This window comes from Echinops telfairi, unplaced genomic scaffold, assembly GCF_000313985.2.
Source record: "Echinops telfairi isolate 266 unplaced genomic scaffold, ASM31398v2 ScPeMD7_18;HRSCAF=68, whole genome shotgun sequence".
Lineage (NCBI taxonomy): Eukaryota > Metazoa > Chordata > Mammalia > Afrosoricida > Tenrecidae > Echinops > Echinops telfairi.
Window position 1 is genome coordinate 97,521,313 of NW_022103915.1, and position 13,211 is coordinate 97,534,523.

Here is a 13,211-nt window from a genome sequence, read left to right on the forward strand (position 1 = left end):
TATATCTTTTGATAGCCGGGCACCATCAGCTTTCTTCACCACATTTGCTTATGCACCTGCTTTGTCTTCAGCGATTGTGTCGGGAAGGTGAGCATCATGAAATGCAAGTTTAATATAACAGAGTATTCTGCGTGGAGGCCCAATGCCCATCTCCTGCTTTCCCCTTTTATCACACGTGTTAGTTGACTATTCATAGTGTGTGTGTGTGTGTGTGTGTGTGTGTGTGTGTGCGTCTTATGGAAGGAGCCCTGGTGGCGCTGTCAGGTAAGTATAAGACTGCTAACTGCAAGGTGGCTGGTTCAAACCCATCAGCTGCTCCACAGGAGAAAAAAGGAGACCCTGTGGCCCCATAGTGACTTCCAGCCTTGGACACCCTGCATAGGGTAGCTGTTGGAACCGGCTTGATAGCAGTGGCTTTGGCTCTGAGTTCATGTCCTATGAAAAACTAGCAGGTGGAATTAGCTGGCTGTGGGAGCCTGGGCAGGGCAGACAGCCAGAGGTACACATATTTTTCTTGTTTAAAAATAAAAGGAAACCATGTGCCAGGCTCTTATACACCTTGTGACGTCCTGTCCAGTGGGACAGTAGCATAGGTACCCATTTAGCAGATAAGAAGACCGGCTCCGAGAGGAGCGGCTGTTCCCCCGGCGGGGAGGGCACTCTCTCAGACTGCTTCTTCTGTGGCCTCTTGGCCTGGCTCTGCTCCCTGCTCCTGGTTCCAGGGTTTTTTCTCTAACATGGGGTAGTAACTGCCTGGCATTGGCGTGGCTCTCCAGCCTCCCTCCCCTCCCCGGGCCCTGTAGGAACAAGCCTGGGTGGTCGGCCTGATGGTGTGAGTGTGGTCTGGTCTGAATGGGGGAGGGGCAGCCACCTGGGCCTAAATCTTTCTAGGCCTCTGAGAGCTCAGTCAACAGCACGAATCAGACCTGGGGCCAGCGCCCGGGGCTGGCACAAGGGAAGGCTCCACTCTCCCATGGGGACAAGGACGGGAGGGCTGGACTCTCCCATGGGTTGGGGTCGGGGATGACCAGGTGAGGTGGACCAGACATGCCAGGTGAGCAGCAGGAGTGCCTGAACTGAGAGATCTGGGGAGACAGCCCCCCAAAATTAAAGGTGGAGGCAGGCGGTACACACTGCAACAGTGACACCTTTAGAGCCCTGTAGGATGGGTGTTGGGACTTGGAGAAAGGGGGTGTCCGCCCTAAGCTGGGCTCCAGCAGGTCTGTCTTTCCGCGCCCTGCCAGCCTCTGGCCACTTGTCCATCCTGCTCCTTTCGGAGTATCTGGTGTGGCAACTGTTATTGGGATGTGCATCTGAGGAGGCAGGTGGTGGCGGCTTTGTGTTCAGAGAGGGGAATCCCAGGAAAGCCATTTCCTGGTAGACACCTGGGCCAGCTGCCTCCAAATCCGTCCCCTCCAGCAGGTCTCCCCGAAAGGCGGCGCGAAGCTTCCTCTGAGCTTCCCCAGGCTGGTTCCTCAGCCCCAGCCCTGCTGGCAACCAGGGTAATTGTCAGTGTGGGAACTGGATAGCCAGGACCCCACCCCTCATGACAACCCAAGCTGCCTCCTAGGAGGTCAGAGGTGCAGGGGCTCATTTTACAGTGGTCCTGAGCGGCTTTGGGTGGTCCTCAAGCCCTGTCCCACATTTTCAGGGTTAATTTCATGCAGCCTCCCCAGAGGCATAAGCCTCGGGAACTTGGGGCGGCTTGGTAACCATGGGGAGCCATGCCTCCCCTCTTCCCAGTCTCTGCTCCTGGGGCATGCTGAACAGCACAGCTAGGTGGCAGTCATGCTCCCCAACCCTGGTCCAGCCTTCCTAGTGGCTCCCCAAGATCAAAGAGGCCTAGAGCCCTTCTGCTCAGAGCCACAGAATGCAGGGCTCCCACATCAGAAAATCCAGGGACTTGCATAAAGATGCAGCCTCTGTGCCCAGTTGAAAAATGCCCCACTATGGGGGTGGGGGGAAGTGGATGAGGGGCTGGGTTGGCTGAACACATGGAAAGGGGCCCATTTACATCTCAATGGGCCCTCCAGGAATGGATTAGTCTGCAAAGCAGTCTGGGAGGCTTTCTGGGCTCCCTCCCTGCAGAGCCTGAGCCTGCACCAGAGTCAGACACAAGCAGACAGGTAGAGCAGCAGGTGCTCTGGTGGCAGGGGAGCCATCCATGTGTGACTCCGGACAAGGCCAGGGATGGAGTGAGGTGGAGCAGGGAGTGTGAAGACACTGGAAAGACTGGAGCCAAATCTGGTGAAAGTCTGAGGTCCCATCTTAAGTCTCTGAGCAAGCAGCCTAGCTAAGGGCATGAGATGTTCCAGGAGTTGATTCAGTTTTGGGGTCCAGGGCCCACTGTGGCTGGTTCTGGAGCTCTGAGACGGCCTCTCTGTGGCCCCTGAAGCCCACCCTTCCAGTGGGTTATGCAGAGCCTCTCCAAGTACCCTTTAAAAGCACGCAGGCCCCAGTGGTGCTTTACATCACTGCCTTGGAGAGAGCCAACCGATGTGGCCCTTTCCTTCCAGGGTAGCAGGAGGGCAGGCCCAGAAAGGCTAGGAGCCTCAATGTAGTATTAAATTAAATGTTGGAAGGGAGGTGGGGGACCAGCCCCACCCGCTGCTGCTACTACTACCCACGGGTTCAGTAAAGCACAATTGTACGGTTGAGATATGTAAATATTATATTAAAGTCATCGAGAGCATGAGAGATACAATAATGCAGTTAGACACATTACATGGTAGCATTGCTTACCTCAGCCCAGCTTCGTGGTCCACATGGAGAGAGGGGGAAGGGAAGGAAGGCAAGGGAACAAGGAAGAGAGGACTAGAGAGGAGAGGGGGAAGAGAGGGGAGTGACCAGGGAGTGAGCAGCAAGGAGAGATCAGTCAGAGGGCTCTATATTGCTGACCCATGCCTATATACCTTTTGGGGGCATACCAGCCTACTAATTACAGGTAGAGACATACGTCACAGGGAGGGGCTGCACTATAGGTTACACAGCAATGAGAGGATGGTCTAGGGGGTGGTCTCTGGGTCTCCATAGGAACCATTATCAGTAGGGTGAAAACTCCGCCTACAGGAGCCTGTCCATTGTCCCCAGAGGCAGGGAGCAGGCCCACCCCTGTGGAGGGATGAGACAGCACTCTGGCAACTGATTGCCCTCAGGGGTGGGTGGGGAATGCCTGCGCATCTGACCTCCCCCTCAAGGTTTCCAGGGTGGGCTTGAGCAGGCTCACCGGGCGCCTCCTGCCTGCCGTCCTGTTCCACCGCTTCCTTCCCCATCAGAGGCCTTAAGGACAGCCCACTGCCTTCGCTTTCTTTGAGCCTTGGTGGCACTGTCTGATAGGCACTGGACTGCTAATTGCAAGGCCAGCAGTTCAAATCTACCAGCTGCTCCTCAGGAGGACGATAAAGCTACCTGCTTCCATAAAGAGTTCATCCTCGGGGACAGCTCTACTCTGTCCTGCAAGGTCACTATGAGTCATGAGTGGGGATGAACTGCATGACAGGGGGTTTGGTTTGTTTGTTTGTTTTCCTCCCTTGCTGGGGTGGGGCGTGGGGTGCAGGATCATTACCCAGGCCAGCAGCTCCTGCCTTGGAGGGAGAGGGGGCAGGTTGACAAGGCCTTAGGCTCTGATGTATACTGGGTCCTTCCTCCCTGCCCTCCTGACTCCAGGTCCCCAGCCCAGAGGTGAGACTAGAGAACCCCCCCAGCTGGTGACGGGGCCCAGCAGTCCTCTGTGGGGGGGGGGATAACCACACAACAGTAGGTAGAATGAGCTCCCTGCTGTCAGGAGCAGATAGGGCTATCAGACCCCAGTCATGGCTTCCATGCCCATGGCCAGCTGCGGGGCGCTGTGAGATCCTACAGGACCTTGGCTGGCTGAGCCTGAGGAACAGGAAGAAAGCCAGCCAGGGGGGACAACTCAGAGGAAGACTCTGCCCCCCAGTGGCCTCCTGGGGGAGGACAGGGCTGGCATGGGACAGCCCAGGACGGGGCTTGCTGTGTCCTCTCAGGAGCAGAAGAGCTGGTGGAAAGGGCTGTTGTTAGCCTGCTCGCCAGAAGCATGGGAGGCTGGCTTTCTGAGCGCTGTGGTTTGGGGTCAGCTATTTGAAAATCTTGGCTCACAGCAGCACCCCAGTTTGGTCCGAGGTGCTGCCTGACCCTGCCAGTGTCCAGCGGTCACCCCCAGGCAGGTGGCTCCCAACTTGCCCACAGTCTAACCCCCCACCCCACTTCCTGCTTCTTCCTTTCTCCCTGCAGCCCAATGTCTCTTTCCAGCCGCCACAGAAAGACTCACCCGCGGGCCAGGTGGCCAAGGCCCAGTCTCTGCCCTCAGAGCAGCCTGTGGGGAACGTTAGCCCCCTGCCGACCTCAGACACCAGCAGCCCCCACATATCCCTCCACACGGCCCCTGCCGCTGGCCCGCCTCCAGGCCGGTCCTCCCCTGCGGGCTCTCCCCGCACCCGGCACGCCCAGATCAGCACCAGCAACCTGTACCTGCCCCAGGACGCCTCGGGCGCCCAGGGTGCACTGGCCAGCGAGGACACCGGCGTGGTGACCCATGAGCAGTTCAAGGCTGCGCTCAGGATGGTGGTGGACCAGGGGGACCCTCGGCGCCTGCTGGACAGCTACGTGAAGATCGGCGAGGGCTCCACGGGCATTGTCTGCCTGGCGCGGGAGAGGCACTCAGGCCGCCAGGTGGCGGTCAAGATGATGGACCTCAGGAAGCAGCAGCGCCGGGAGCTGCTCTTCAACGAGGTGGGGGAGGGGGGGGTTCTGGGGGGCACGGGGGCAGGCCAGCCGCACGAAGGGCCATGGGCAGCCAGGCCTCTTGGGCACTGTGCCCAGCACTCAGAGCCTCGGATCCGTCCCCCAACCCGCAGGTGGTGATCATGCGGGACTACCAACACGTCAACGTGGTGGAGATGTACAAGAGTTATCTGGTGGGCGAGGAGCTATGGGTGCTCATGGAGTTCCTGCAAGGCGGGGCCCTCACGGACATCGTCTCCCAAGTCAGGTGGGCAGCTGGGCCCCTGAGCGGACACCCCCACTGGTTGGCCTGCAGGAGTATGGGGAACCCTCTGGCTCAGGAGATCTGGGGTCCCTGCCAGATCATCTCCAGACCCCTAGTGCCTGTTTGAGGTCCCAAGGGGTCTCCAGCCCTGGTCTCAGTTCCCACAGAAGCTGTGACCTGACTGGACTGCTGAGCCCATCCCGAGGCTGTTGGCTCACGACACATAGGGCCTCCTCCCCTGTCCTGCCCAGCCCTGTGGCCCTGGCACCCAGGGCCCCTCTCACTGACTGGCGAAGGCCCCGCCTTCCCCGTGCAGGCTGAACGAGGAGCAGATTGCCACTGTGTGTGAGGCTGTGCTGCAGGCCCTGGCCTACCTGCACGCCCAGGGCGTTATCCACCGAGACATCAAGAGCGACTCCATCCTGCTCACCCTCGATGGCAGGGTAGGCACCCCCTTTGCCCCCCACCCCCAGCACCATTCTTCCCACTTCACCTCTCACCCCTTTTCCTACCTCTTGCTCCACACCTCAGGTGAAGCTCTCAGACTTCGGGTTCTGTGCCCAGATCAGCAAAGACATCCCCAAGAGGAAGTCCCTGGTGGGCACCCCCTACTGGATGGCTCCTGAAGTGATCTCCAGGTCTCTGTATGCTACTGAGGTAACCGTTCCACCTTCCCACCAGCCCCTCCTCCCAAAGGAGGCGCCCCCCCACCACCCAAAACAAGCCTGCTTCTCAGATGTCCCCCAAGTCAGTCTACTCTCCTGCTGCCCCCTACTCTCTTGTGGGTGGGGATACTCTCACCTGTGACTTTGCTCCCAGGAACAGGCCCCCTAAATGCTCTCCCCCAGCTCCAGGGCAGGGGGTGTGTGTCCAGACTTCCCCAGATGGTAGTTGGGTCCCTCCAGTTAATGGTCGTGAAGGCAAGGCGGCCAGGGAAGCTGGGACGCCCGCCGGGCAGAGGGCTCAGGGCTACTTCTCCTGCAGGTGGACATCTGGTCCCTGGGCATCATGGTGATTGAGATGGTGGACGGAGAGCCTCCCTACTTCAGCGACTCCCCAGTGCAGGCCATGAAGAGGCTCCGGGACAGCCCCCCACCCAGGCTGAAAAACTCTCACAAGGTCAGTTGATCCCGCTCTTCCCGAGCTCCGGGGCCCTCTTCCTCCCACAGGCTGCCCCCACATCAAACCCACCCCCCCTCCTGTCCACATTCGCAGCCGCAGTGGAGTCACTCCTCAGCAGGCAGCTGGGAAGAGCCCAGAGCTACTGATGGGGAAAGGGGAGAGAGGGCACAAGGCAGCCTCCATGTCCCACAGAGGATTCTAGGGGAGCCAGACTGAGCACATCCCCCTCCCCCAATTTGCCAGAGGCCAACCTGGCTGGTCCTCCATCATTGCACTGCCTGACCACATCTTCAAACACGTGTGTGTGTGTGTGTGTGTGTGTAATCCTTTCTTTTCCACCAAATCCACCCCAAACCTGCTGACCTTACACTGGGGGGGAGGGAGGGTGGAGACAGCTAGCTCAACTCAGGGCTGCAAACAGCACTGCCATCTGGTGGCCAGAGTAAGAAATTCTCCAAGGACTGGGGCCCAGTCCCCAAGTGGCTAATCAGTCCCATTGGGCCCCAGGGTGCCTAATGGCCCCAAACACACTTGGGTGTGAGGCCTGATGGGAAATACCTCCCAAGAGGAATGAGCACCGACAGCTCCGGAGCCCACCCTGCTGACCCCAGGATGGGCAATCCCCATGGGCGAATTCCCCAAACCCAGAGGAAGAAGTCTTGTATCAGGAGGAAGACTAAATCTATATCCCAAGATAGTGCTGCAAAATGAGTTCAGATAAGTCTTTGTTTAGGAGCTGGGGTTAGAGCCCAAAAGATGAGGCTTCCTCTCCATGGTCCCCTGCTTCTCGTCTCATCTTCGAAGGGCGTCCTCATTCCTGACCACTTTGTGTTCTTTCTTCACTTAAAGCCCTAGCGGGCAGACAGAGAAACACTACCTTAGTATTAGCCCGTTTTGCAGATGTGAAAACTGAGACCTAGAGGAAAGTGGCGATTCGCCTGAGATCAAGAGACAGACCCCGGACTGGGTCACTCGATGCCCTTTCCACAGAGCCTGCGCACTGAGCACAGTAGGCAGAAGCAGGGACAGGGAGCAGGTTGCTTAGGGAAGCCAGGCTCCCAGAGAGTTTCCGCAGGCTAACGTCACTGCTCAGCAGCAACTCCTAGAACAGAGATTCTCCACCTTCCTAGTGCCCGTTCATACAGTTCATGTGTGGTGACCCCCCCCCAACCATAACATTATTTTCATTGCCACTTCATAATTGTCATTTTGCGACTGTTATGAATCAGGCGACCCTGTGAAAGGGTCATTCAACCCCCAAAGGGGTCACGACCCACAGGTTGAGAATCGCTGCCTTAGAGGCAAACTAGCCACACTTCTTGGACTGACCCTTAACCTAACCTGATAACCCCCCAAACCACCAAGCCTGTGAGGAGCCAGAAAATAGGAAAGTAGAGAATGAGAGATGGTCACGTGGTGGCCGGGCCAGCCCGACAGGTCTTTCAAAAGTGACTGCAATCCCTGCTGTCTCCACAGGTCTCCCCAGTGCTGCGAGACTTCCTGGAGCGGATGCTGGTGCGGGACCCCCAGGAGAGAGCCATGGCCCAGGAGCTCCTGGACCATCCCTTCCTGCTGCAGACTGGGCTGCCGGAGTGTCTGGTGCCCCTGATCCACCTGTACCGCAAGCAGACCGCCACCTGCTGAGCCCACCTCAGAGTGCCCCAGACCCTGGGTGGCCAACCAGCCCGCAAGGCCCACCTCCCTTGTCTTCTCAGTATTCTCTCCAAAGATTGAATGTGAACCCCCAGCCCCATCCTCCTGCCCCTCAGCCCACCGGGCCAGGCCGGACCTGCCCCCCCCAGAGTCTCTCCCTGTGCGGAGAGGCTCCAGTTGCCTTTGGGGTGACAGCAACCCCCCTGCAGGATGACCCTTGTTATTTGCACAAGGACATTTCTAAGACACACAGACCATTGCTCCCGGCCACTGGAGCCACAGCAGCCCGAAGCGCTGCGGGGCAGTTATACCCTAGCCTCCCAGGCCACCTGGCGGGCAGACTGCCTGCTGTCACACGGACACCTGCTGTTCTCAGCTCCAACTCCAGATCTTAGGGTCTCTGGAGGGCCACAGGGAACATTTGTATTGCCCGAATCCTTCTCCTTCCCTTGCGTGTGACTTCCTGAAGGCGCCGTCCCACTGGAAGCCACTCCCTGTCACTGACATATACTCACCCGGCTCAGGCTGAGAACTGTGAATAGGCCATGGGAGGGAAGGGCGCCTTTTTGGAGTGAAAAAAAGAATGGAGTTGGTGGTAAAGATGGTCTCGTGTGTGTATGTGTGTGTGATGTGTTAGGGGAGAAAGTCCCTTCAGATCACTCACAGCCAGCTCCAGCAAGGCTCTCCCCTCGCCTCTCCCACTCAGGTCTACTCAGAAGGGATCTGCTCCTTGGCCTGGCTGCCCACCACGTAAATCCCCGTGTTTCCGCCTGACCAAGGAGTGAGGCTGGATTGAGTCCAGCCGCGTGGGGTCTTGGGAGGTTTCTGAGTGGCTCCCAGCATTGTCCCCAAGTGGCTCCCACACTGTAGTCTGAGGGAAAGGGAACTCTGTCGTCACAGTGCACCGCACCTCCACAACCGGGTCATCAGGGGCCCATTCTTCCCTTCAGAATCCTGTTCTAGGGAACCACCTTTTCGGGGGATTCCATCATGTCAAGAGGATAAGCACCCCATCTGTCACACCACCCACCCCTAGCTGCCTCCTCAGGCACCTGTCTCCTCACCCCACGCCTTCCCCACTGTCGGTGTAGCTGTGAGACAGGAAATTCCTGGGAAGAACTTCAGGTGTCCTGACCCTATCTAGATACTATTTTTAGATTCCTCTGCTCCCTGGTGGCCTGCTTTGGAGCAAAACGTTGCAAGGACTTTTTTTAGGGGTCAGCATTTTCAAAACAAAAGCATCTTCCCTAGAAACTTTTGTGAATTGTTTGCACTTGTGCCTGTTTTAAATTAAACTGAGTGTTCAAAACCCCAGGGCTTCCTGTCCTCTCTGGAGGGTGGGGCCAAGCTGCCTTCGAGTTGGGTGGTCAGTGGTCCAGCTGGGTGTCTGCTGTGGCTGCCCCTCCTTCCCCATGTGAGCTCCCCAGGGGTCACTCTGGCCTAGAGAAAACCTGGACTCCCTGGTGTATGAGAGGCTGAAATGAAACAGGAAGAGCGAGGCCCCTGGGACCGAAGGCGATGAGAACCAGACTGTATCCCTTCCCTGGGGGAGACAACACAGGCAGCTCTCCTGGCCAGGGGCCCCTGCTTGCCATGCCTCAGGGGCTCTGGGGAGTAGCTGGCAGCTTACCCCTGCCTGCATCAGCATCCCCTGCCCCTGGAAGTCAGAGAGGCCTCTCCTCAAGCCACACAAAGGAAGTGGGTGAAAATGGCCTTCAAACGTGTCGTCTCAGTATGGATACCATGCCCCCCTCCCAAGAGCTCTTCTACCTGCCACCCTGGATTCCCTGATGCAGCTGAGCCAGGAGCAGGGAGCCGGGCCAGCCTGCTCACCACAGCACTCACCCCACAAGGACAGCTCGCCTGCCAGGCCCTCTGCACCACCACCCCCAATCCCACCAACCTAATCAGGTGCGTGTGGCACCTATGACCTCACTTAAGAAGATGGCCACCGTAAGAAGGGTGGAGATGGCCCTGGGCAGCTCTCCATCTCTCCAGAGGTAGCTGGTCCGGACGAAAGACACCATGTCTCTCAACCAAATAATACTGGTTTTATTTGGGGCCATCTGTCCACCTAAGCTCATCCTTCACAGGAAGCTTCAGACAGCATCTAGCCTCACGCAGAGACCCAGTCTGAGCTGGATTGTGGCATGCCAAGCTCCTGGGCCTGGGGGGCTTCAGAGCCATGAGCAGCAGCGGCTGGGACAGAAACCGCTGGCTCAGGAAAGGTCTCTTCCACAAAGTGGGGAGAGCTAGTGAGGACGCCCAGCCTCAACCGCCTTGGGCAGTGCTGAAGCCCACAAGCTGCCCCCACTCCCCAACTAGGCCTGCTGAGAAACCTCGAAGGCAGCTCCCTTCAGCCAGGAAAGATCTGCTGAGGCTTTTTAGAAACCTCACTTTCACCTGCCAGCTTTCAGCAGCTCCGCCCAAGAGAAAGAAGCCCTCAGGGTGGTTTGCCGGAAAAGGGGGCCCAAACCGAAAGCCACCAGAAAGGTGACAACACGTTCAACAGAATGTGCAACCCAGACTTGGAGGTGTTTTTTGTTTTTGTTTTTTAAGAAGGCAAGATATTCATATTCTTACACCATTGAAACACTTGGTGAAAACTTAACACGCTTGGAAAGGGAAGCAGTCAGCAAGCAAAAATCAGAAAGCAGCAAGTTTGTGCTTGGGGTATCCAGTCATCCCGCACCCATCCTAAGCTCTGAACCTCTGGGTGCCTGTTTGCCCACCACTACCACCACCCCACTCCATTATCGGGGCACAGAAGGGTGGAGGAGCGGCGGGCGTCTGGGGAGAAGGATAGGAAGGTGGAACATCTCAGAAACCGAAGCAAATACCATTAGATGGAAGCAGCAAGCTCCACGGGTCTGAAATCACCTGGGAGGGGGTGGTAGCTCCAGTTCGTCGTGCGTTCGTCGTGGGAAGGCCGGAGCTCTTGGGCAGCAGAGCTCTAACTTCAAATTAGATTGTGGGGGTCCGTAGTGTTAAGTGTGGCTCCTGCTATTCCAAATGCAGAATTGGGGTTACTGTCCCCTACTTCACTGCTGTAGGATGATTTCAAGTATCCGGATTTAATATTCTACGAGAGGATGAGGATTCCACGAGTAAATACACACGGAGGGAGAAGTCTACAGCGGTGATCCCACCCCTCTCTCCCCCCAAAAAAGCCCAGAAGTCTGGAACTCCGAGCCAGGGCGTAGCGAGGAGTGGGCAGCGCTGCCACTAGGGGGCACCAGAGGACACGTCCTGTGGGCAGCCTCGCGGGGGACCCTCGCCGACCAAGTGGGAAGGTTGGATAAGTAGGTAGGCATCTGACACCTTGACAAGGTCCCCGCCCCCCTCCCCCAAGCCCAATTTCTCAGCACGGATCATTCTCGCTCTGGCCAGTTCCCTGGGACTTAATGGTGTGAAAGTGAAACCTTTGGTTCTGCAAAAGCAACGTCTTCAAAAGAGATCCCACCGCAGGCAGGTGGGGGACTGCAGCGCTTTACCTAGGCGGTTCACGGAAAGCGCCTCCTCCGAGAATCTTCGCCCCCAGGGTCGGGGCGCAGACACGTGTGCTGGCGCTTCCGCGGGGTCCTAGCGCCGGCGATTCTCTAGCTTCGCCAACCCCCTGGCCAGACCCACACAAAGGGAAGGCGGGCGGAGGCGCGGAGGGAGGGGACGGGAGCCGGGTCCGCAAAAGGGCCTTTAACCACCTCTCCGCTGCAGCCTCTGACTCACTAATCTACCCAGTAATGAAAGCTGGGCTGGGCCTGCGTTCCATGCGGTGGGGCAGAGGCAGGGGGTCCCTGGTCTCGACCTCTGGAATCCATCACCCGCCCTGCCCACCATTAACTGCCCAGCGAGCAACAGGAGCCGTTTAACAGGCTCCTTCCTGCTCTCGCCAGGAGTTTGATGTAATTTAAACTGAGACCTGCGGCTCGTGTGGGCTCCGAATCCGCGCGCCGCTGCCGTTTAACGTGGCAAACACTTCAGTCAATTATCCCCCTTGCAGAGCTTCTATTTAAAGAGACATTGTTAGGTTCTTAAGCCTCGGATGAGACCTGCTGCTTTCTGCTTTATATACAACGACTTCTTTGAGGATTGGGGGGGAAATGCAATTACGCAAAGCCTTCGCAACTGGTCTACCCTGCGGGAGCACCCACGTGCAGGACAGGGGAGCTGGGAGGCGTTGAACGAGGGGGAGTTGCTGAGTCCTGGCCATTTCAGGCCTTTGAGAACGAAGGTCTCACCATGAGAGGCTTGGGCATGTGGATGGTGAGGCCTGGAGGGGCAGAACCTCAAAGATGAAACTCACTTCCAGCCCCCCTGAGTGCAGAGCAGACCAGAGGGGTAGGCTTGGTGTGGAGCAACTGGTTGGCTCCTGGGTGTCCCCAGGAGTAAAAGGGGCAAAGGGAGTTGGAATGATCCAGAAACTGGTTCAAGGAGCAAACTGTGAACAACACCTGGGGCCTGCTCACTCCTCAATTCTTTCATTGTCTTGAGGCAGGAGAGTTTCTACCCCCCAAAACACTTAAGTGCTATTCAGCTTTCCAATCTATAGAGGCACCCCCCACCCCCCAACTCTTATGGAGACTTGGGTAGGTGTTACTGTCAGCAGCACTAAGGCCAGCCTCAGGAGAGGCCCTCATTAGTTGCACAAGGCCAACTCGTCAGCAGCCAGCTTGGGGAAGGGGACCAGGCAGGAGGCCTGAGGAATCTAGCCACACCAAGCCTGGAGGTGCCCCAGGGCTGAGCATTAGGGCTGGGGCCAGGGCTGGAGGAGTCCTGTGTGCCTGCCTGAAAGGCCCTAGCCTTTGGAGCCAGCTTTCCACCAGGCACCTTCCAGGGGGAGGAAAGGCAGGCCACAGGTAAGGTAGGGGAAAGGCAGGGGATACCAAGGAGCAGAAAGAAGAAATGAGAGGGTCTCTCTCGGAGAGAGGACTGGTGAAGGCCTGGCTTTTGCAGCCGGTACAAGTTATAGAAACTGGGCAGCGGGGCAGGGAAGTGAGAGACCTGGAAGCCAGGGGAAATCCAGGTGAAGCAGCGACTTGAGAGGCGCCAGAAAGCAACGCCGTACCTCAGAGCCCTTTACCGCTGGGCCTGCAGCACCACGGCCTCGGTGCTGGCCTGCCAAGCCTGCGGCCCGGGCACGGTGAGCGGCAGAGCGTTGGCTTCTAACTCCGGGCCGCTCTCCGGCCCCGGCGTCTCCCCGACCAGGCTGGGGATGTCTGGGGCTGTGGAGCGTCGGCGCAAACCCAGGCGGCTGGAGCCCGGACCGCACTCGGGGTGCGGGCTAAGGCCGATGGGGGCTTGCACTGCCGTCGGAGGCGCCCCTTCTAACACCTCCTGCGAACGCCATCGCCCTGTCCCTGAAGACTGCGGCGACTGCGGTCGTACCATCAGAGCCCCCGCTCGCAGGCGGGCCGCCTCCTCCTCGGTC

The 13,211-nt window shown here is 58.0% G+C and overlaps 1 protein-coding gene across 2 annotated transcripts in view; it reads left to right on the plus strand.

Moving 5' to 3' along the window:
* The window catches only part of LOC101658717 (serine/threonine-protein kinase PAK 6), a 33,847-nt gene extending 24,753 nt beyond the window's left edge, over nt 1-9,094 (plus strand). For both annotated transcript variants that reach the window (XM_004712701.2, XM_045287988.1), the window contains exons 4-9: nt 4,255-4,752; nt 4,878-5,011; nt 5,325-5,451; nt 5,540-5,665; nt 5,993-6,127; nt 7,607-9,094. In XM_004712701.2, coding sequence (XP_004712758.1) covers nt 4,255-4,752; nt 4,878-5,011; nt 5,325-5,451; nt 5,540-5,665; nt 5,993-6,127; nt 7,607-7,774 — 1,188 coding nt within the window. In that variant the 3' untranslated portion in view covers nt 7,775-9,094. The remainder of the gene's footprint in view (nt 1-4,254; nt 4,753-4,877; nt 5,012-5,324; nt 5,452-5,539; nt 5,666-5,992; nt 6,128-7,606) is intronic.
* The last annotated feature ends 4,117 nt before the right edge of the window (nt 9,095-13,211 follow it).